We start from the raw sequence: 24,083 nt of genomic DNA, 5'->3' as shown, positions 1-24,083 counted from the left end.
CTCTTACACAAACACACATACTCATATGCTTTAATTATGGCTCTCTTACACAAACACACATACACATATGCTTTAATTATGGCTCTCTTACACAAACACACATACTCGTATGCTTTAATTATGGTTCTCTTACACAAACACACATACACATACTCATAAGCTTTAATTATGGCTCTCTTAAACAAACACACATACACATGCTCATATGCTTTATGGCTCTCTTACACAAACACATACACATGCTCATATGCTTTAATTATGGCTCTCTTACACAAACACACGTACACATGCTCATATGCTTTAATTATGGCTCTCTTACTCAAACATACACATGCTCATATGCTTGAATTCGGTGTTTTTCAACAACAGGAAACCTAAGTTAATTTTAGCCCATTACATTTGGCCTAAACACTCTGTACCTTCATTAAAAATATATACATTCAAACTATCACAGCTCCCCCTCTTATATGACCACCCCTTCTGCACCCAGAAAGTGGCCATTTTAAGATGGGTGGCCTTTCCAGAGAGGGGCCAAATTTGTGATACGTGTATGTATATGTATGTACTTTAGCCAACACTTCTTTCAATAACAAAAACTGGACATCCGGAAACAGACATCAGGATGATAATCAGATTACGTACCTTCTTGTATGAATTAAATAGTGGTTCTGGACACATTAATTTGGTTTGGTTTTTTTAAAATGTAACTTTAACAATTTTTCAGTCATATCACTACGATGTCTGCAATGTGGCAGTTTATAGTGATGTCTAGCACTGGGGCATCATGCAGCAGACAGGTAGCATGATGTCCCACCCAGTCACATTATCCTGACACCAGGCCGACCAGTCCTAACACTAACCTCTTAATGCTGAGTGCCAAGCAAGGCAGCTGTTAGTACCATTTTTGTAAGTCTTTGTTATGACTTGGCCAGGAATTGAACTCTCGACCTCCCACATCCAAGGCAGATGCTCTAACCACTAGGCCACCAGAGCGGTTGGACACATTAATAAGACGTGGCAGATTGTGAGGGGTAAATGTTACATTTTTGTACTATGTTGGTCACTGGTCAAGTTAGAGGGGTGGTCTTTCTGGCTGGGTACCGTTGAACACAAACTTGTCAGTTTGTCAGTGTCAACAGATTCTGGCCACTGGGGGGGGGGGGGTATTCACGAGGGGGACTACTGTATTTTCTTGTGCGTCATTGCAATTTTTAAAAATAAAAACTCCACATCAACAAACTATTTCATTTTTAAGATCGAAGGGTAACCACAACATAAATAAGCATAAGGTAGCTAATATGATTGTTCCTTCCCTGCACAACACAATATGGCATAAAATGACATGTTTAATTGTACAATATAGAATCACCAACATAGAAATTCATGTAGCTGGATTAAATTTCTCCCATAAAAGTAATAAAGGAACAAGAAAATCTAAGTGAGATGTTTATTGTTATCTGCAAAAAGGCTCCAAATACAATGACTAGCATTTTTATTTTTTCATTTCCTTTATCAAAAGAACAATATCATGTGCTCCATTAAAATCTTCTTTTATTAATTGCACAATCAGGAAGAGTAATTTTGTCAAAGAGACTTTCTTTGTGGCATACAGCCAACTAAATATTTAGGCACTAAATCATGATATGCAGGTGTGATGATGACAATGATTTGGGAATGTAAGACTGATCACGATGTCACTTGCTTTCAACAAAACCATTAGCATCTCCTGTTATCTTCTGTAAGGCATCTCTGGAAAAAAAAAGATAAATATAAGCTTGAAATTTCATGGCAGTCATGCATTTAAAGTTGAAACCTTTTACCTTCATCTTAGAGCAGGTTTAAATAACTTTTGAATCATATGGTCAACAGCTCAACTGTTTACAAGTGAAAGCCTTTGTCATGAAGGAAACAAGAAAATTCATAGAAACCCACAGTGATGAATGGAACTCTTTGTCCTTGCAAATCCACTTTGTCTAAATGGAACGACTGGTCTTAAAATGTGTCAGAACCAAGGACTGAACCCAGTACTGTTGAAATACAAAGTGATCACAACTGCTATTGCTCTATCTAGATTTCAATGTATTTATATAAAGATTGAATGATTGACTTATTACTGTTTAATGGCGAATTAACATATCAAAGGTCATTTTGTGCCAAGGCAATTGGAGTAAAGTGCCTTGACACACCAGGACAACTAACCTGGCCTGCTGGTCATGAGTCTTGATTCAAATTGCACAAATTCTTCACTTAAGTTTTGCCATCAAATTTCTGCCCCAAGTGGCAAAGCAATGTTTTGGGTGGTAAACTGGATACTTACTATTCTGAAACACCATCAACATCTGATAATAACATTTTGTTTATATAAAAAGAGTTCTCCATTTTAACTTATTTCGCTATAAAGTCAAAGCTGTATCCCTGTGTTCAATAAAAAAACAACTTGAGCTCTGAACTGAATCTATGCTGTGGTCAGGTACTAATACGAATATATGTACAGTCAGACATGCTAATAAATTTCTAAGTTATTGCTATGCCAGGCTTCTCCCAATAAGGGCTCAACAGATATGTGATTTACTTTTCAAGATAACTATTTTTTCTCCATATACCTGGCTTCATTCATCTGCTGTCTGATTCTCTCTTTCATTGCTGCCCCTGTTGCCTTGAGTTCCTTCTCTCTTAGGTCAGCTATTGCAGCCTTGTACCCTGTTACATTGTGCAGAACATGCACATGTTTATCCCCTGATGATAATAAGTACTGTCCAGTTATGTCAAATTGTAACTCAGTTAAGGGACCTGCATAAAAAGAATTCCAAATTTAAATTATAATGTACAATTTACTAACTTTACATCCACTGTACACAAAAGATTCTACCAACCTGCCAAAATTAAATTATAATTTATACTTTATTAACTACATTCATTGTATAAAATACTCTATCAACCATTATTGTATAAAATACTCTATCAACCATCATTGTATAAAATACTCTATCAACCATATTGTATAAAATAATCTATCAACCAGCAAAATTCTCTATCAACCCGCCAAATACTGTTTCAACCATAACATTCTCAGACCTTTCTGATAATGATCAGAAAATACCTTAGAAATACTAATGTTTGCATGTACATTGTTTATAAAAATGACATCATGTGTATGTCAAACATCATCTTAACACAGCATTCATTATGGCCATTCTACACTAAAACTTTATCAAGTTTCCAATTTCAAGCCCAAACTCAAAACTGAACTTTATTTTTACTAAAAGTGTGCAAAATATTCCATTAGGGCATCATAATGCTTTTGACATGGTCATATTTGACTCAGTGTGCTGCATCACTCCTACGAGTTACTTCCAAGATGGATTTGGGTAGAAAAGCTAAGAGGTAAGTCAAATAATACACTTTGTGATCAGGGGAATAAAGTGAGGTTCTTTGTGAAGATGAAGAAACTAAAGCCAACTGTGACCTGCATTCTAAGCAAGTTGGCCTTATATTACGGGATGCTGTAAAAAGGATTTACCATGACAGTGCAATACAGTACAGAAACAGCATTTTATGCTGTGAAATCATTATAACTGATTCTCATTAGCAAAGAACTAAAAAACAGAATTGACTAGCAATCATCAAACAAAATCTGAGAAAGATCACATTCAAGTTGTAGGAGGGGCAGCAGTATAATGAGAGCCTTTATAGTGAGGGATTACTGTATACAGTTTGACACTAAACCTACAAGCATGACTATACCCAGTTATTCTGAGGGCTTAATAGTGAGGGATTACCATAAACAGTTTGACACTAAGCTTAGATGCATGACTATACCCAGTTATTTTAAGGGCTTTATAGTTAGGGATTACTTTAAACAGTGTAACACTAAGTTTACAAGCATGACTATATCCAGTTATTTTGGGGTATTATAGTGAGGGAGTACTCTATACAGTTGGACACAGAAGTGTGACTATACCCAGTTATTGTGTGGGTTTTATAGTGAGGGAATACTCTACAATTGGACACTAAGTGTGGAAGTATGGCTATACCCAGTGGTTTGGAGGGCTTTATAGTGAGGGATTACTTTAAACAGTTTGACACAAAAAGCTTACAAGCATTACTATATACATTTATTTTGAGGGCTTTATAGTGAGGGATTACATAAAAAGTCTGACACTAAGATCACAAGTATTACTACACCCATTTATTTTGATGACTTTATAGTGTGGGAGTACTGTATACAGCTGGACCCAGTGATTTTGAGGGCTTGTATCAAGGAATTACTATGGTACTATATGTGTATCCTCCTCTGAAGAATGCTTCATAAATGAATGGGCAGTTGACAAAATGAGCTTCTTTTAAATAAAGTCATTGTTATTATAATTACTATTATATGTACATGTATGCAACTCTTCCAGGGTAATATATATATATATATATATATATATATATATATATATATATATATATATATATATATATATATGTATGTACATGTGTATCCTCCAGGGTATTACATATATACATGTATCATCCAGGGTAATATATATGTACATGTTTATCCTCCAGAGAACTATATATGTACATGTTTATCCTCCAGGGTATTGCACATATACATGTATCCTCCCGGGTAATATAAATGTACATGTTTATCCTCCAGAGTATTAAATATATACATATATCCTCCAGGGTAATATATATGAACATATATCCTCCAGGGTAATATATATGTACCTATATCCTCCAGAGTAATATGTATGTACATGAATATCCACCAGGGTAATATATATGTACATATATCCTGCAGGGTAATATATATATATATACATGTGTATCCACCAGGGTAATACATATTTACATGCACACATATCCTTGATTGTATTATATATGTAAACGTATCCTCCAGTGTAATATATATGTACATGTATCCACCTGGGTATTATATATGTACATGTATCCTCCTGGGTATTATATATGTACATGTATCCTCCTGGGTATTATATATGTACATGCATCCTCCTGGGTATTATATATGTACGTGTATCCTCCAGGGTATTATAAATGTACATGTATCCTCCAGGGTATTACAAATGTACATGTATCCTCCAGGGTAGAATAAATGTTATGTGTATCCTGGGTATTATACATGTAGCCTCCAGAATATTATATATGTACATGTATGTGTATCATCCAGGGTACTATATATGTAGTTTTATGTGTCTAAATAGTCCAAAACTTTGTTTTTTTAAAAACTAAAACATAATTTTCACTATCTCTGCTTAGACATTTTGACCACATATGACTTGCTAAAATATATTATATGAAATAAGTTAAAGAAAGAAATGTAATCTTATGCAATTACGACATCTTCTGTGACATTGTGAAAAAGACTGATATTGAATCTTTATATGGAAATGAAGTACATGGAAAGTTAATGTAAGGTACTAAGAAAATTACCTGAGTAAATATTTTCCAGTCTTTCTTCATCCTTGCCATTCTGAGCATTATAAAGGCATATTAAATTTTCCATTCCCATGGCAACAGTCCTGCCATCTGGTGACAAAGCTACCAAACAAGGGCCAGAACAGGGCAATTTTCCAGTGAAGAGAAGATATGAGTCCTGTCCTAAGTTGTACTGAACTTAAAGAGGAAGAAAATATTTGTAAAGAAATGAAACAAATGACCTAACAATGACAATGAAAGCAACAGCTCATCTCAAATCAATTTAGCTCCAACAGTTAAATAGTAACTAATCCTTGTAACCAAAACCATTGAATTATAGCACTCAATCTTACACTCTCACAATGAAATCAGAAATCCATGTGCCAACATTTTTAATACTCATAATAAAAAGTTCTAGACCAAACATCATCAGTGTCAGCTCCTCACTGACCTCACACAGAGCACTTAAAAATCATTTTACCCTCCAATACCCTTTTCTCCAAAAGAGGAGTACTGTCTACAACACATGCAATATGTTCAAACACCTGAACATTTTACAGGATCAGAAATCCATTAGGAAAATTAAACACACATGAATTTCTAAACAGATTATGTTCAGGTTAATCTTTACACTTAATTAACATGTGACAGCCACATACCAATACAGGAGAGAAAAATAATAAATAAAAAAAAATTCATTCTACTGATTACAAGCATCAAACTACGAATTCCCAAAGAGATTAACTTTTGTACCAAACTAAAATAATGTAAATAGCAACAACTAAAATGATTTTCCAACCCAACTTCCCACGTATTTTACTGCATATTCCATCCCCACCCCTTCTATACACTCAGTTACTGACCATAACTCACAAATAAGAACAGTCTGTGTGTGATTTGGATTTTTAATGTAGTTTTATAAAAACATCAGCCATGTCACTACCATGTATGCAGTGTGGCAGTTTACAGTGATGCCTAGCACTGGGGCATCAAGCTACAAACATAGCAAGATATCCCACCCAGACACATCATCGTGACACCAGGCCGACCAGTCATAACCTCTTAATGCCGAGTGTCTAGTGAGGCATCTGCTAGTACCATTTTTAAAAGTGTTATGACTTGGCTGGGTTTTTCTGAACCCACAAAATCACGCATCCAAGGTGGATGCTCTAACCATTAGGCCACCGGAGTGGTCAAGTATAGAGAGATCATATTTGATATACATAATGCATCTTTTTTGCTATGACTGCACAAAGTTTGGTCAGAGAAAATGTGAAAATGTCAATATAATAAAATTTACATCAGATCTTTATCCCATCTCAAGGACATTAGGGGTGGGAGCCAAGAATAACAACCCTCATGCAGATAGTTATTGGTGGACAACTTAACTACAAAGTTTCTGGATTCTCCACTCTGCAATTTAAAAGCTGTGATTGCAGACAAAAAAAACCAACAGAATGAGGGTATTGCAATATCCATGACAATGTGTGGGGGATAATTAAAGACTAGCTTTAATGGTAATTAATTATTATAGGAATAATATCCATGATAAAGCGTGGGGAACAATAAAAGGCTAACCTTTTAAGTTCCATTTATGATGTAAAAACATACACAACCTTCTACATGCAATTCTTATCTATTGATATCTGAGAAAATATAAAAATGCACAAGCCTAGGAACAATACCTGTCTTTAAATTAATTATGGAAAAAATTTAATGGGAACAATGGTCCAATGAAACAGTTCACTGCAGATGTTAAAATAAAATCGCTTACTATTTGTATCCCAGTACTTCCATGTATTATCTTTTGACACAGATGCCATTCTGAAATAAAATTGAAAAATAAAATCAATTAATTATCTACAAAAGTAGTAGTTGGCAGTGGCTTTATTTAACTACATTCAGTTTAAGACAAAATCATTTCATCAAAACATGCACAATAAAACAAGTTTATGGTTTATTCCCCTCTCATGTTTTTATTAACATTTCATAAATTTCAGATCTCTTCTTCACTCTCTCTCATTATTCTTTTCATTTTGAACAATTAATTCTTTAAATTCATCATATATATATATATATATATATATATATATATATATATATATATATATATACAGTAATGCCTCGAACATTCACGAGGTTAGGTTCCAGAACCAGTCGCGGATCAGGAGGAATCGCGAATGTTTGGTACGAGTCACTAAAAATGCTAATAAATGCTTATTTCTAGGGTTTAAACCCTAAATATGACCCAAATCATGCTCCCAAAGCACTTTAATTTCATTTAAAAGTTAGCTTAATACATTACCCTTAAAAAGATAAATAAATGGTTGACGTAAAAATAGAGTACAGTATCACCTAATGGGTATTTGCCACACTAGCGCATTTACAGTACGGTACATGTATACTAATATTACCCCTATACTAATTCATTGGCTGCCATTTTCTTTTGCACTCACAGTAAGGTAAAACCAAGTAACGAATGGGACTGTAAACTTAATGACTGACGTTTTCTTTGCCATTGTCAGGAAGGTAAACTAGGTAAAATTCATATGTCACAGAAGTCAGATAATGAAGGTACAATTCAATAAAATAAAGAAAACATGTACGTAGAGGGTACCAATGAAAATTAAGCGAATCCATGAATTCGCGATTCCAGAAACGCAAATGCACGAGGTATTACTGTATATAAAGCATTGTCATGCTGCATGTATCTATAACCATAAGGGAGATGAATCCATAGAGTTATAGGCACTTGTATCCAATCCAACTACCTTTGTTTCAATTCACAGCAATAAAATAAGTTTAACCTGTCAAAACTGTGCCGTCCATTGGGGATGGCAGATAAAGAATAAAAGCAGAGACAGACAAGGCTTGTATAATGAGTAAAATATCTGCCAGAACAGCATGACCAGCAGTGTTTTTATACCTATTATGATTGTGATTATATAAGTACTTAGGAATCGACTCAAAATTATGCCAATATTTGTACCTGTAATTATTTGTCCCCCCCCCCACCAATAAATATTAAATTGGGTACAAAAAAAGCTCTTTGCAAAATTAAACAATTCAAAATTATGATTTGAATGGAGCAATGGTGTAAAATAAAAAATTACAGACAGAAGAGCATGATACATCTGGCTACATTTATTTGATCTAGCAGTTAATACACTTGAAAATGTTTGTTTTTTTACAAATCTGTACACGGGGCCCTGAGTGGCCGAGTGGTCTAAAGCGCTCTCCGTTACGGATCACTGCCATCTCACCTCTGTCTGCGTGGGTTCGAGTCTCGGATTCGGCTAATGTGGGTATGTGAGAAAGCCTGCCAGTAGCTTCTCGTGGGTCGGTGGTTCTTTCCGGGGTTTTCCCGGGTTCTTCCTCCACCATTAATACTGGCCGCCATGTATAGCCAATCGCGTGCTGAAAAATGGCGTTAAGCCCTACAACAACAACAACAACAAATCTGTACACTATATAATTTTATCAAGTAATACGGATTTTGAGTTTTAAAACATTCTAGGTCTTGCATTAACAGTAACCTAACAGTAACCTAAATAAACATGTAATTTGTTTCAGATATCAAAATAATTATTCTAAGCAAAATTACTAAAGGCTGTTCCATTTAAACACACAAGAAACCAAGGGAAGGCATTTTTTAAATATATATGCCAGGGTTCTCAGATTACTCAAAATGTTTACATGAAAATGATATACAAAGTTCTAAATCAAATGGTTGGGTGACTACTCTGTGCTGAAAGTGCCTTTCATGGGTTGCAAGCAGGTTTTCCTGGAACAGCCCAAAGATGCATCAAAACTATCTTAATACTGGTGATAAGATTCTTTACTGCAAACTGCTAAGGAAAATAGATATCTAAATTAGCATATAAGTGTATTTTAAACATAAACAATCATAGGTGTTTTATGTACAAATATATAAACATAGACAACTACAGCACATTTCTGTCATTATGTCGAAATTTAAAGAGTAAATTGTTTGCTGTATCTATAATCCAAGAATTTTAATGAACATCATAGATTTCAAGATACAATTCTTACTATTATATATTTTTTGCCATCACTGAAAACACAGTTTCTCGTTACTTCTTCAAAACTAAATATATTACAGTTTAGAGAGAAAATGAAGACTATTGTTTTAACCAATGACTAATTATCCTTTTATGCTTTCACTAAATATTGTCCACAGAGATGAACAATGCTTTGCAAAACAATAAGATACAAATAATCTAAGTTTGACATTCAATGAACATTTTCTATATTTGCATACAAGTATGTTTGCTCAAGTACACACAAATCTGTCATATCTCATCATTTCTTCATCATCTGACTGATTTTTAGGATTTTTAAAACATGACCCAAATAAGTATAGCTGTTGATGTATGTCTGTTTTGTGTATACATCATCCATGTCATATCATTCTCAAATGCACATCTTTAACAATTTCCTTTAACCTGTGATAAAAGGACTTATCAGTGACATAAATGGAAGGACTTATCATTGACATAAATAGGACTTATCAATGACATCAGATTTGTTAAGATTTAAAGCATTTCGATTCAAAGGTATCCACATGTGACAATGACCCAACAGTGTATGTATCGGAGGTGCTGCCAGGATTTTATTCAAAGCATGGAGTATTTTGATGAAACAATCTTTACTTTCAATTTCACTTTTTGATTTTTATTTATTTGGCTCATCTTAACCCCTATAAGGGCTATATAATTTTGACCCCTATAAGGGCTATATAATTTTGACCCCTATAAGGGCTATATAATTTTGACCCCTATAAGGGCTATATAATTTTGACCCCTATAAGGGCTATATAATTTTGACCCCTATAAGGGCTATATAATTTTGAAGCACAAGATCCAGCAGAGCTAAAGTGTTTAAGCAAGGAATGAAAACTGCACCCTACTTTTAAACTGGCTGTATTTTAATTAGGCTTAGTACTCAGACATGATTCTGGTCTTCCGTATTAAAAAAAAGCTGAAAAAAGTTGAGGGGTGTTTGGGGGTCCTCCCCCAATGGGGTCTTGAGGGGCAGTGCCCCTGATCCAGGGATCCAAAGGCCCCTGGCCAAAAGCGCATTTTACATTCATAAAACCTGCTCCTAGTGCAACATATGATCATAAAATAAACCAAAATAATCACTTGAAAAACTAATAAACTTACCAAAAATGTTCAACTTAACTTCAATAATTTCACTATATTTATAGTCACATGAATTTGTTCTCCAATACTATTGATGCTGAAGTTATTTCATGTGCATGTCAGTGCTCACACTGTAATTAAGTCACAATAATTTCTAAATTTTTGCAGCAAATATGTTACACTTCTCTCTTTTCATAACAAATCTGTAAAATAAACACCCAAGTACATCAACTATATACAAATAATCCCATACATTCACTTGTCTTTTTCTCCAATGGACACAACCTGTTGATATGCCAGTTGAGCACTTTTTGCGGCTTTGGCAAAGATTTCTTTAGCCTTCCTTTTTGTCACCACAGACTTCTTGGCTCAATGTGCAATCGTTTCTTTTCCTTCTCAATGACAGTCTTTTTCCTTTCAAGCTGGTGTCTGTATTGGTGACATGCTGTGCACATATTCTGACTAAGGGCTACGTCTGTTCTCTCATGCATGAAATCTTTCTTATAGTAATTAACTGTACTTTTTCCAGATGCCTTCTGAACTTAAATTTTTTCATATGCAGCTTCTTTCATAGGCACTGTTCCAAACTCTTCCAACCACAATTACCATAGAGCAGAGGTCACAAAATGCCAGTCCTCTAGCGTTCAATTTTCTTATAAAATGACCAACTAAATATCCATCAACTTTTTGCTCCAGCCATTCCTATTTCCATACATTTTTTTAAACCTTTATCTAAACTTTTCGTGTCATGGTCTCTCTCAACAACTCGGGATGCCATGTTTTACAAGCATGCTTCTTCTTTCCGTTGCCATCAGCTTCCATTACACGAAGATTCAATGGATGAATTTAAACCTTTGACCAATCAGAATACTTTACGAGAGTCATGTCCTAACTAATATATGGAAGGAATAACTTACAAGGGTCATTGTGGAATGGGAGCATACAGACTGTCTTTAAAAACCCAGGATCGGAGATGATATAAAAAATGGACTGTATCAAGAAAAATCTTATTAAAGTCAGAAGAAAAGCAGTTTTCCACTTTAAAATGAAGAAAAATCATGTCGGAGTATTCTGCCTTTTCTACACTTAATTTAAAAAACCGAAGAAATGGGTGTTGACCTGGATGCTGTTTATTTTGTCCATCAGAAGGTACATCGGGCTCATATTTAACACCATTTTCAGTCTCATTGGTATGTCCATTAACATTTTTCCAACTCAAATATTCTGATATATTTCATAATTTAAAAATCATTGTCATTGTCATTATCATCAGCCAGTATTTGCTGAACAAAATTGTTGTATTAGATGAACAACACTTGGAATCAGCCATCTGGGATTTTCAAGGTAGCCAGTATATTAAACACGCATTTGTAAAACTTCCTTGATGCAAGATTCAAACTACGGCTTAATGCTTGTTCCTGGGCCCATATGGCAATCAAATTTAGTTTACCAACCAGTCATGTCAAGTTGAAGAACCCAGATGTGCATACAGCTGCCTACCTGGAAAAAGACAACTGTAACAACAAGTGCCATGATGCCACTACTGATGTGACTATTGTCATAAGCAATTCAAGGATGATCAGTTAAATAAAAATCATAAAATATGCAAAGAACATTTTCATGTGCATGACTTTAACCCTTTACCTTTTAGCCCTCCAATACACATGAAGCAAAGTTACCCAGTGCAGTGCACTATAAATAGAACACCTGTTACCTATTCAACTCCATACACATAGGCCTGCCTGTTAACTGTTAAGCAGTGTAGTGTATGTTACGTTTAACAGCAATTTTAACCATTTTACATTTTTGGTACACATCTATTAGGTATGGAAAAATTTAAGAATAAAGTCTGATCGTTATAGCTATGCAATTATTTTTCACGTAAGAATTTTTTTTGTGCTTTAAAATCTAGAGAGAACTTGTTCACTGTCAAGTCAGTGAAGCCGCATGACCAACCGTAGCTGCCATTTCTCATACTCGAAATTTACAAGTTCTTTGCCTGCATCTACATCACTAAGTCATCTGAATTTGATAATTTATAAAAACTAATTGCTACCTACATCAATATCAGAGCCTTTACCCAAGTTATTGAAGCTTTCATAGTTGTGATTCTAATCGTGAAAAGTACTGAACGAAATCCGTGACCTCCACTTTGGAGAGTGGAGAATGCTACCCAGTTACTTTAAATAGCAGATTCTGACCACAGCATAAATAGCGACCATGTGATCTGATGTAATGGTCATTCAAAGCAATGAATGAGGTATCTAATAAGGGGTTTTCTTCGAAGGTGGTGCTACGTAAACCCTCAAAAATGGCAGACGTTTACAGCAGGTATCAAAAGGTGCTTCCATGCGAATGGAGTAAAGGCGTCAAAAGGCGCTTCCATGCGAATGGAGTAGATGCGTCTAAAGATGCTTCCATGCAAATGGAGTAGACGCGTCTAAAAACGCTTGCATGAGGTAAAGGGTTAAACTAAATTCCTGGAGTTCATGCCCATAACTGCTCTCTTAAGTGTGCAAATCCGTACAATATTTTTGGCTGCCCTGGCAGCATCTCTGATGTATATTCTAAACAGCAAAGGCAAAAGAACACCTCCCTGATATACTTGGTTGGAAGGGAACTGAATCCTGCACTTCCCAAATGCCAACAGTACAACTCTTTGCCATAACAGTTAAATTGTCAACAATGTAGACAGGTGTTTCATTATTTCAACACTACTAAGCAAAAATTAAAATATTTCAATATGTCACATATATTATCTCAGGGTATGTAAGAAAGATTCAAGTGGGTCGGTGGTATCATACTGCAGTTTTCCTGGGTTCTTCTTCCACCAGTTACTGGCCAGAATGTATGGCCTCTACTGTGCTGAGAATTTACAGTATTGATTTTTATAGACCATTTCACAATAAGGATCTCGATCTTACTCAATAAAAATGCAGGTATTTGAGTACCTCATTCAGTAAGAATGCAGGCGTTTGAGTACCTTATTCAGTAAGAATGCAGGTCTTTGAGTACCTCATTCAATAAGAATGCAGGTCTTTGAGTACCTCATTCAATAAGAATGCAGGTATTTGAGTACCTCATTCAATAAGAATGCAGGTATTTGAGTACCTCATTCAATAAGAATGCAGGTATTTGAGTACCTCATTCAATAAGAATGCAGGTCTTTGAGTACCTCATTCAATAAGAATGCAGGTGTTTGAGTACCTCATTCAATAAGAATGCAGGTGTTTGAGTACCTCATTCAATAAGAATGCAGGTGTTTGAGTACCTCATTCAATAAGAATGCAGGTATTTGAGTACCTCATTCAATAAGAATGCAGGTATTTGAGTACCTCATTCAATAAGAATGCAGGTTATTTGAGTACCTCATTCAATAAGAATGCAGGTATTTGAGTACCTCATTCAGTAAGAATGAAGGTATTTGAGTACCTCATTCAATAAGAATGCAGGTATTTGAGTACCTCATTCAATAAGAATGCAGGTGTTTGAGTACCTCATACAATAAGAATGCAGGTGTTTGAGTATCTCATTCAATAAGAATGCAGGTGTTTGAGTACCTCACTCAATAAGAATGCAGGTATTTGAGTACCTCATTCAATAAGAATGCAGGCATTTGAGTACCTCATTCAATAAGAATGCAGGTATTTGAGTACCTCACTCAATAAGAATGCAGGTATTTGAGTACCTCATTCAGTAAGAATGCAGGTATTTGAGTACCTCATTCAATAAGAATGCAGGTGTTTGAGTACCTCATTCAATAAGAATGCAGGTATTTGAGTACCTCATTCAATAAGAATGCAGGTATTTGAGTACCTCATTCAATAAGAATGTAGGTGTTTGAGTACCTCATTCAGTAAGAATGCAGGTATTTGAGTACCTCATTCAATAAGAATGCAGGTGTTTGAGTACCTCATTCAATAAGAATGCAGGTATTTGAGTACCTCATTCAATAAGAATGCAGGTATTTGAGTACCTCATTCAATAAGAATGCAGGTATTTGAGTACCTCATTCAATAAGAATGCAGATATTTGAGTACCTTATTCAGTAAGAATGCAGGTATTTGAGTACCTCATTCAATAAGAATGCAGGTATTTGAGTACCTTATTCAATAAGAATGCAGGTATTTGAGTACCTCATACAATGAAAATGCAGGCATTTGAGTACCTTATTCAGTAAGAATGCAGGTGTTTGAGTACCTTATTCAATAAGAATGCAGGTGTTTGAGTACCTCATTCAATAAGAATGCAGGTATTTGAGTACCTCATTCAATAAGAATGCAGGTATTTGAGTACCTCATTCAATAAGAATGCAGGTGTTTGAGTACCTTATTCAATATGAATGCAGGTGTTTGAGTACAATTTAGTTTTTAGTTGACAGTGAGGTCTGACCACTTGATACTGTTTTTAGTTTATGAGTTCAATTGGGCATTAAGTAAGGCTGGGATTTAGGTCAGCACTTATAATGATTAAGGTAGGATGATGGTCAGATCCTATCAAGGCATGAATTATTCTCATATCACTAATAGTGGAATCAGCAGACTGTGTTCAGACACAATGATCCAACCAAGAGACAGTAGTTTGTAAGTCATTGAAAGGTAAAATTTGTTATGCAGTCTATTGTAAGTCTGAAATGATGTAACCATGTTTATCACAAATTGTTGAAGTTCATCTCCAAAGGGTGGGGACCTAAGCATACTAACATTCTAATCATGGGTCATAAGCATATTAGGATTGTAATCATGGGGACCTAATCATATTACGAATTTAATCATGGGGACCTAATCATATTAGGACTCTAATCATGGGGACCTAAGCATATTTGGATTTTAATCATGGGTTCCTAAGCATATTATGACTCTAATCATATTAGGATTCTACTCATGGGGACCTAATCATATTAGCATTTTAATCATGGGGACCTAAGCATATTAGGAATTTAATCATAGGGACCTTATCATATTAGGACTCTAATCATGGGGATCTAAGCATATTAGGATTTTAATCATGGGGACCTAAGCATATTACGATTTTAATCATGGGGACCTAATCATATTAGGATTCCACTCATGAGGACCTAATCATATTAGCATTTTAATCATGGGGACCTAATTATATTAGGACTCTAATCATGGGGACCTAAGCATATTAGCATTTTAATCAAGGGGACCTAAGCAAATTAAGATTTTAATCATGGGGACCTAAGCATATTAGGATTTTAATCATGGGGACCTAATCATATTAGGATTCTAATCATGGGGACCTAATCATATTAGGATTTTAATCATGGGGACCTAAGCATATTAGCATTTTGTCTAAGTAAAAGTTTTAGAAAACTGAATCAATGATACACATTATCCCAAAAATAATCATGAAAGACAGTCAAAATGAACAATATCCACAATTCTTGTTGAAACCAAACATCCAACATAAAGTTCTTACAAAAATGTAATCAGCACACAAAATATTGCCCCATGGTTTGGCAAAGTGTCAAATAGATTCTCACCAGCCTTGTGTCATTTATGCCTCCTGAATTAACTAGTTTGTGATGAACAATCTTGCAAAGCTAAAGGTGTTCAATCCCTAGCCAAAAAGATAAACACTACATATAAGTCCTGACATTCATATTACTGTGTATAACCTAACATTGTATGACCTAAAATTTATTTTACTGTTAGTTCACCATTTATTGTGAATTGTGGGACACAAAACTGTGTGTACTTCATGGTAGCTAAAATCCACAAATCCTTGAGCCACCGAGTAATGATCCATCTGTGAATGACTTTCCCCAAGCCACAAATTAAATTATTCACAAAACATCATATTTTTTGTAAATAAAATGAAAATAAATGAATTCAAAGAAATTCAAATGATACAGATATAACTTGTATTCATATATAATATAAAAAATATTGTTGGAAAGAAATTAATGAAGCCTGGCTCACCTTGTAGAGTCATTATTAAAGCAAAAACAAAAGATACCAGCACTGTGACCTTTCAACTCAAATGCCCTCTTAACCTCCTGAAAATCTCCTGTTTTGCTGAAGCACACTTCCCACACTTTCACATCAGGTGTAAAACCTTTAAATACAACAAAAGTTCTATTAGTGTAAATGTATATACAGTCAAAACTTTGGAACTTGCATCTAAAGATTCTGATGGTGTTTTGATTGTTGAAAATTAAGCTACACTGTGACATTTCTGTAAAGTAAATAGAACATTTTGAAAGGAAAACCACCATTAATGTCCTTCGATGTGGAAAAAATCTCTGTTCTAGGAATTTAGGAAACTCTGAGCTAACAAAGCAATGAATCCAAATTCTTAAATTGTTTTGGATCTCTGCAGATCATTCTTCATCATAACCAATAATAATAATAATAATAATAATAATAATAATAATATTGTTTCTACCTTGATCCATAATTCTCTATCTTGAACCATAAGTCTATATTTAAACCACCAGTTTTCACTTTGAATTATGAGTCTCTATCTTGAACCAGAAGTCTCTATTTTGAACAATAAGGCTCTGTCTTGAACTATAGGGCTCTATCTTGAACCATAAGTCTCCATTCTGTACCACAAGTCTTTACTTTGAATCATGAGTCTCTATCTTGAACCACAAGTCTCTATCTTGAATCATAAGGCTCAATCTTGAACTACAAGTCTCCGTGCTGAACCACCAGTCTCTGCTTTGAATCACCAATCTCTATCTTGAACCATACGGCTCTATCGTGAACCACAAGTCTCTGTGTTAACCACCAGTGTCTGCTTTGAATCAAGAGTCTCTATCTTGAAGCACAAGTCTCAATCTTGAACCATAAGGCTCTATCTTGACCCACCAGTCTGTGTTGAATCAACAGTCTCTATCTTGAACCGTAAGTCTCTATCTTGAACTATAAGGGTCTATCTTTAACCACAAGTCTCTGTCTTGAACCATAAGGTTTTATCTTGAACCACCAGGATCTACTTTGAATCATGAGTCTCTATCTTGAACCACAAGTCTCTATCTTGATCTATATGTCTCTATCTTGAACATAAGGTTCTATTTTGATGCACAAGTCTCTATTTTAAAGGGGACCAACATGCAAAATTGAAACTCAAGCAAACTCCTTATATAATTTGCTGTATGTATTAGGTTCATTTTCTGAAAATTTTTACCTTTTATTCTTACTCATTACGAAGAAATTTATGAAAAACAGATCATCTCTCTCCATCCGTCTTGAATAGAACGCGCTTCCCTTCCCCTGTAAAAATAGCGGGTGTGACGTCATTTGAGACACTGTGTACACACTGGCATTGTTGATCATGAATTATGGAGAACTCGCCCTGGTTGTTAAGGCTTTATTTATTGTTGTTTTTCTTTAACTAAATAACTTCTTAAATCTATAAAATTTGCAACTTTTCAACTTTTCCATTTGATCAACTCTGCTTCTGTACTTAATGAAAAAGAAGTGGCATCTATCCCTTTTGCTCTGCTCTTCAAATCATTAAATGCATTTTAATTGGAAAAATAGAGCGGGTGTAAGCATGATGTGACATCTGCAGTTTTATACATGAAAGGGCACCAACCTAATAACTAAAGTCATCCTGAGACGACTTTATGCTGTGGACCTCTATAACCCGAAATCAACTGAATTCTTGCCGTCAATAATCCAAAGGGTTATAGTATCATCTCTCTAACTGAACAATTTAATCTGATTTTTCATTGAGATTTGCTAACCATTGACGAATGATACTTGAACTCGATAAAAACCATTAATGACGCCTACTCAGGAAATCCAGTCGCTATTGAGTTCAACATCATGGCTAATGCACAGAATTCAGACGGTTTCTGAAAGCTATCATGTACTACGCCCATCATCTAGTTTATTACTTCTTTTTTCTTCAGTGTTTGTAATTCTATTATTTCTCAATAAAACAAACTATTTAAAGTTGAACGAGAAGTTTTAAAAATATTTCACTACTAAATTGCTGATGCACAATAAACATGATTACGCTATTTTATTATATATAACAATACCATGATCATGCATACTAACTGGATTTTGTTACTTTAAATGCATATTTGGACTGCTCAATGTACTTGGGACATAATGAGAAGATCATCTTTAAAAACAAATTTAAATGTCACATTTAATCCGAATCAGCTTGGAAGTTTGGAGAATCAGCCAGATATATGGGCTGAATTAGTCAGTGATTTGTACCGAATCAGCCTGGTCTGAGTTTGAGAGTAATTACCACATTAATGAATAATGTTACTATAATAGATTTGTCAATCAAGAAAGTTAACAGTAACATTTGTTTAAAAAAATGTTTAAAAAATTGTATCATGGTGTTCCAGTGTGTGTAGTTATAAGAAATCTAACGAGTTTATATGAACACACAGACTTTCAATTATAAGTAATTTATTTTTCTATTATCGACATTACACAAAAAAGATGAACGCAGAATGGGAAGGAGGGGTTTATTATATAATGAGTGGAAAACAGTCTAGAACGTAAGTGTGGAAGAAAAAATGCATATTCATCCGATGCATTTACATACAAAATCAAACGTGCATGATAAATTGATGTTGGAAACATTGAATGAAAAAGCGTAAACATTTCTTTATTGTTATTTCATTTGGTAGATAATTTCTTACTTTTCAAAGATGGAGAGAAAAAAAAAGAGTAACATAATTAAGGATTGTTCCAGAACTGAGACTATTTGTGCAATTTAGAGCTGCGCAATGAACCATCTTGTTTCTACTTGACACTTCGCTGCACAAACTGAATGCAACTCTTATACGTTAATCATCTCAAATGACGTCACATCCTGCTTGTATGGAAGGGAGCTAACAAATTCGCGGCAGGTTCTTTCCGTTTGATCTTGGAATACAGGACAATATTTTGTATGAAATGTTGGTGCAAATACAACTGATGCAAAGAAAAAAATAGGATAGATTATATACACAAACTACTATATGTCCTTCTATGTACAATAAAATTGTGCAGGTCCGGGTTTTCGTCCCCTTTAAACCACCCGTATTTAATATGAATCACGAGTCTCTATCTTGAACCACAAGTCTCTACTTTGAATCACCAGTCTCTATCCTGAACCACAAATCTGCATGTTGGAAGGTGCATGAGTTGCAGGACATATCATGAAATTACTACACATTTTATATACAATCTCATGTGTGAACCCACCCCACAAGTTCCACTTTCATGAGAATAAATAAAAAATTATGCTGTGCACATCTATAGAACATTCCCAACCAATCATATCCCAAACTTTTAAGTCTCTATCTTAAACATAACATGCACAGAAAGGATGACACTATCTCACCCTTTTCTTTGAAAAAATGGGAACAACAACAACAAACAGTGGTAAAGACTAATAAAACTGGGTTTAGAGATACATCAATGAAAGAAACAGCATGTAATAAATCGTACAACTTTTCACAGCATACCTGAAGAGGCTACAAATCGTCCGCATGGTGAAACAGCACCATAGGAATTATTCATCTGGTGAGTGTCAATTTCTGCTAGGATGTCACCTATAGATGTGAAGAAATCTTTGTCAATGTATGGACATATTCTTTTCATTCAACAAAACATGTCACAAAGCACTTTTAACTGGATAACTTTTGAATTAAACTCGAAACCAACCTGCAAAGGGTGTGCAGGAACAACACAATATTCTAGTCTGAGGATAGGTGTCCTGTTTAAAGAGGTTGGCAATAATCTGCAAAATCAAGAAAAAAGGCAAACCAATGTTTTCCTTTATGGGGGTGTGTCTTTACATGCAGGTATCTGCCAATACAATTTAAATGTCTAGATAACAATATAAATTTTATTTGTTAATTTTTTTTGCATGATAAAGAACTTTTTATTACATGATTACCTTGTTCATTAGGTTAATCAACCAATATGATCATTTTTCAATATGTAACACATAACATCTCATGACACTACAAATAATGTCCTAACATAATGTTCAGGCAAGGGCATACCTGTCAACTACTAACAAGACCATAACATTTTTGTCTAAGTTAGACCAATTATCTGAGATGGAGCACAATGTCATGTAATGTCAGCATGGAAAACATTTTAAAAAAGTGCAGAAAAGAGATCTGATATGCCACAAGGCAAATGATACGGCGTAGACAAAGAGTATGTTCCACTCGAAATGCTTAGTTCTTAATTACCTCTAGTAAGAAACAGTCTTTCCAGCAACCATCTGTGAAAAAGTCAAGACATAGAAGGGCTACCATTAAAACTAAATCACAGGACAACACTAAGGAGAAAGTAGGGAGAAAAATTGTATATTTTACAAAGAAATTTAAGGATGAAATTAATGTAAATTACCCTAAAATATAACTTTTGCTTGCCTTGCCTTCATGAACTTGAACAAAAGTATGCTGTCTGTTTAGTCCAGGTTGCCTTTATTTTCTCCTTTTGCAATTCATTTTGTGTTGGAAATGGATTCTGTGAGGATGACTATTTGGACCACCTGATGGCGGGGAAGATGATGAACCAGTTTGAGGTGAGTGAGAAAATCCATACCCAGATGGGATGGACAAAGATGGGACTTCCTAGTTGATCATAAAACCAAGACGATGTAAAAGGGAAATGAAATTGTTCTTTAACTAGAATGGAACTGATCATATCTTTCTGCTGGTAAGTGTCCTAATATAACACCATGGAAACAGATGAAATCATCTGGAACAGGAATACAATACTGTGGAGTAATTTCCTAGTGTCCCACATATTTCAATTCAAGCACGGAGAGCTTGTGAAACTAAAAATAATTTTCATGGTATACAAACCACATGAATTACTAAAAGGATGGATGGACTAGAACATAAAAAAAAATATGTCTGTCTGATCAAGTCAGATGGCAAACTCACTGGAGAGGCAGACTGATCATCACAGTCTCCATTTTGAATGCCACTGGCCTTCCCAATCAGAAAATGCTTGGAGGAAACATCTGGAGATTGTGGATTCCAAACAATTTCCACCACCCACTTTTCAACTAAGCATCCAGATCACTTGCTACAAAAGTGTGTCCTTTACCTAATCCATTGACACCTCTGTCAGAAATGAAGAGGATGATGGGGGAGGGGTTGGCAAAAGGAAACTATAGACTTGAGGTAATCTGGATCACCCACTTGCTTGGCAGAAAGAGATCAATCCAATGCTGTTTGAAAAAACAAGAGTTGGAAGCCTACCAGATAGTTGTCTACTGACAGTTGGGGGACACAATCAATGTCAGAAGAGCAGTGGCAGGGGGTTGAGAAACTTTGCTTCCTCTTTCCTTGACACAACTGCTTCCAAAACTGATTATGAGATTGCTTCATGTGTAGGACTGGCATCTCAGCTGGTTTTTGGGTTGTGCAGAGAACAATCATGTATGGCCTTGTCTCCAGTCATCACATAATCAAGGGTGAATTGTAGTTGCATTGGGCGATGGTTGCTGAACAGATAGATAGAAGGGCAGTTCTTGGGCTGCTTGCCTCCACAATTCCTCTCCCTTGCCACTGAACATCAGAGGCAATCCAGTTGTAAGTCCGCAGGGTCAGGTGGGATTTGCAATGCTGGCCTTATCTGCAAGCCTGACAAATTGCCAGAGAGGTCAAGTTCGACAACAAAGACATTGCCATTATATTGACAATGAGCTTCAAAGTGGTATACAAAATGTCTTTATCCAGTGTATAGAACCAGGCAAAATTAGACTGACCAAAGCATAGTTCTTATCTAACATCTGGGGATGGTTGAAGGTGTCTGAATGGGTCTTATGCCAGTGCAATTGCAAGGAACATTAAAACTGACTCTCAAAAGATAAGGATAGGCTTTTGAATTGCCCAGGTCACTGATCTTGGCAGCGAGGCTCTTAGAAATTTCTTGATTTTTGCTTTCTTGGCTGCAGGGGAAGACATAAAGAAAGGCCAAACCAACCTCTTCCATGTCAAAAACAACTGAGGCCTTGACCCCGTGTAATGGTGTAGAAGAGGATGGTGGCAGGCAACCTGAGTTTGGCACCGCCACATCAATTCCTCTACTGCTGCCTTAAAGATATTCATAGGCTATGATCAGATCTTAGCAGGAACCATCATTAGGTTTATCCCCATGCTCCATGTGTCCTGGTTGGGATCAAGATTGATATCTGTATAATAAATTCCCTGAGGGACAGAAGAGGCATGGATGTTGTCTCTAAGACTTGCACTGTACTGACCAAGAGGGTAGGCTGTGAGTGCATGGCTAGCTGTATCCTCATGAAGTAGTCATCGCATTGGTATGAACAGTTTGATGAAATCAAAATCAGTACAGGAATATGGATGGCAGTGTAGACGGCTGTACTGCTGGAGTAACGGTAATGTTAGGCAGATGGATGGATCTATCAGTAACAGCCCTAATAATGTTAATTTTCCAAGGCATTGGAAGATACGTAAAGGAAGCTATAAGGTATGTATCAAGAGTCGAGCAGCTGGACATTACAGTTGGCAGCCAAGACGGTATAAAAACTGGCAAAATGGTATGGATAGAGAGCCAGACAGTTGGAAGGTACGGTGAGCAGCCAAGACTGCATCAAAACTGGATGTGGCTAGACTACACAGATCAATTAAGTCATTTATAAACACCATGTACATAGACTTAGGGTTCAAAGGCCATGCTGGGACATACAGGGTGACTTATGCCACCTGGGCTGCCTAGAATTGGTTGGAATCTCACCCAAAATATCTAACTTCTTGACTAAAACAAAGAAAGACGGAAGGACAGAAAGAATTGGCCCGAACTAATCAGCTTTGTTATTGCTTGCTGCACCAAACATCACACCAGTAACTCTAGAGATGGTGGAGACAGTGGAGATGCAGCAGCTACCTCCATTCTCCAGATGTAACAGTGTTGCCCACCAGGCTAACCAAAGTGAATGTTCAAAATATCAGTACTCTCAGTACTTTGATTTCCCATATTCAAAGGAGAAATGGACCACATGTGCACATGACACAAAAGGACAAACACTGAAGAACACCTCCAGGACACACATTTCTGTTGTAAATAAATTATTTGTGGGATTTCCCAGCATCATTTGTAATAAGCTACATTTGAAAATGTGGAATGAACAGTAGTATTTTGATGAAATAATTATACCTTTCTAAATGTAAAACAATTCTTATTTATTCAGTTTATTTAAATTAAATAAAAATTCTATACCATGCAGAGTATGTTTTCACATGCACAACTCTGAATGAAATTTGTGAGAGTTCTCTTCAATTCCAAGTGCATAAATTCATACAATTTTGTATGATTTACACCAAGGTAGCATGTCTGAACATGAGGTCCAATGAAAGGGATTGGAGTATCTGATGGCTATCCCCTGTTTATTTTATAATCTGAACATGAGGTCAAATGAAAGGGATTGGAGTATCTGATGGCTATCCCCTGTTTATTTTATAATCTGAACATGAGGTCCAATGAAAGGGATTGGATTATCTGATGGCTATCCCCT

The 24,083-nt window shown here is 35.5% G+C and overlaps 1 protein-coding gene across 1 annotated transcript in view; it reads right to left on the bottom strand.

Moving 5' to 3' along the window:
* Nucleotides 1-1,433: 1,433 nt before the first annotated feature.
* The window catches only part of LOC149775142 (transducin beta-like protein 2), a 40,403-nt gene continuing 17,753 nt past the window's right edge, over nt 1,434-24,083 (bottom strand). The window contains exons 7-12 of the mRNA XM_089943317.1: nt 20,044-20,130; nt 16,538-16,673; nt 7,202-7,251; nt 5,443-5,625; nt 2,604-2,790; nt 1,434-1,749 (exon numbers count right to left, since the gene is read on the bottom strand). Of these exons, the coding sequence (XP_089799443.1) occupies nt 1,695-1,749; nt 2,604-2,790; nt 5,443-5,625; nt 7,202-7,251; nt 16,538-16,673; nt 20,044-20,130 (698 nt within the window). The 3' untranslated portion in view covers nt 1,434-1,694. The remainder of the gene's footprint in view (nt 1,750-2,603; nt 2,791-5,442; nt 5,626-7,201; nt 7,252-16,537; nt 16,674-20,043; nt 20,131-24,083) is intronic.

Source organism: Sinohyriopsis cumingii, chromosome 19, assembly GCF_028554795.1.
Source record: "Sinohyriopsis cumingii isolate HCF-2022 chromosome 19, ASM2855479v2, whole genome shotgun sequence".
Classification (NCBI taxonomy): Eukaryota; Metazoa; Mollusca; class Bivalvia; order Unionida; family Unionidae; genus Sinohyriopsis; species Sinohyriopsis cumingii.
Note: the sequence above shows the minus strand (reverse complement) of the source record. Positions and strands in the feature narration are given on the sequence as shown.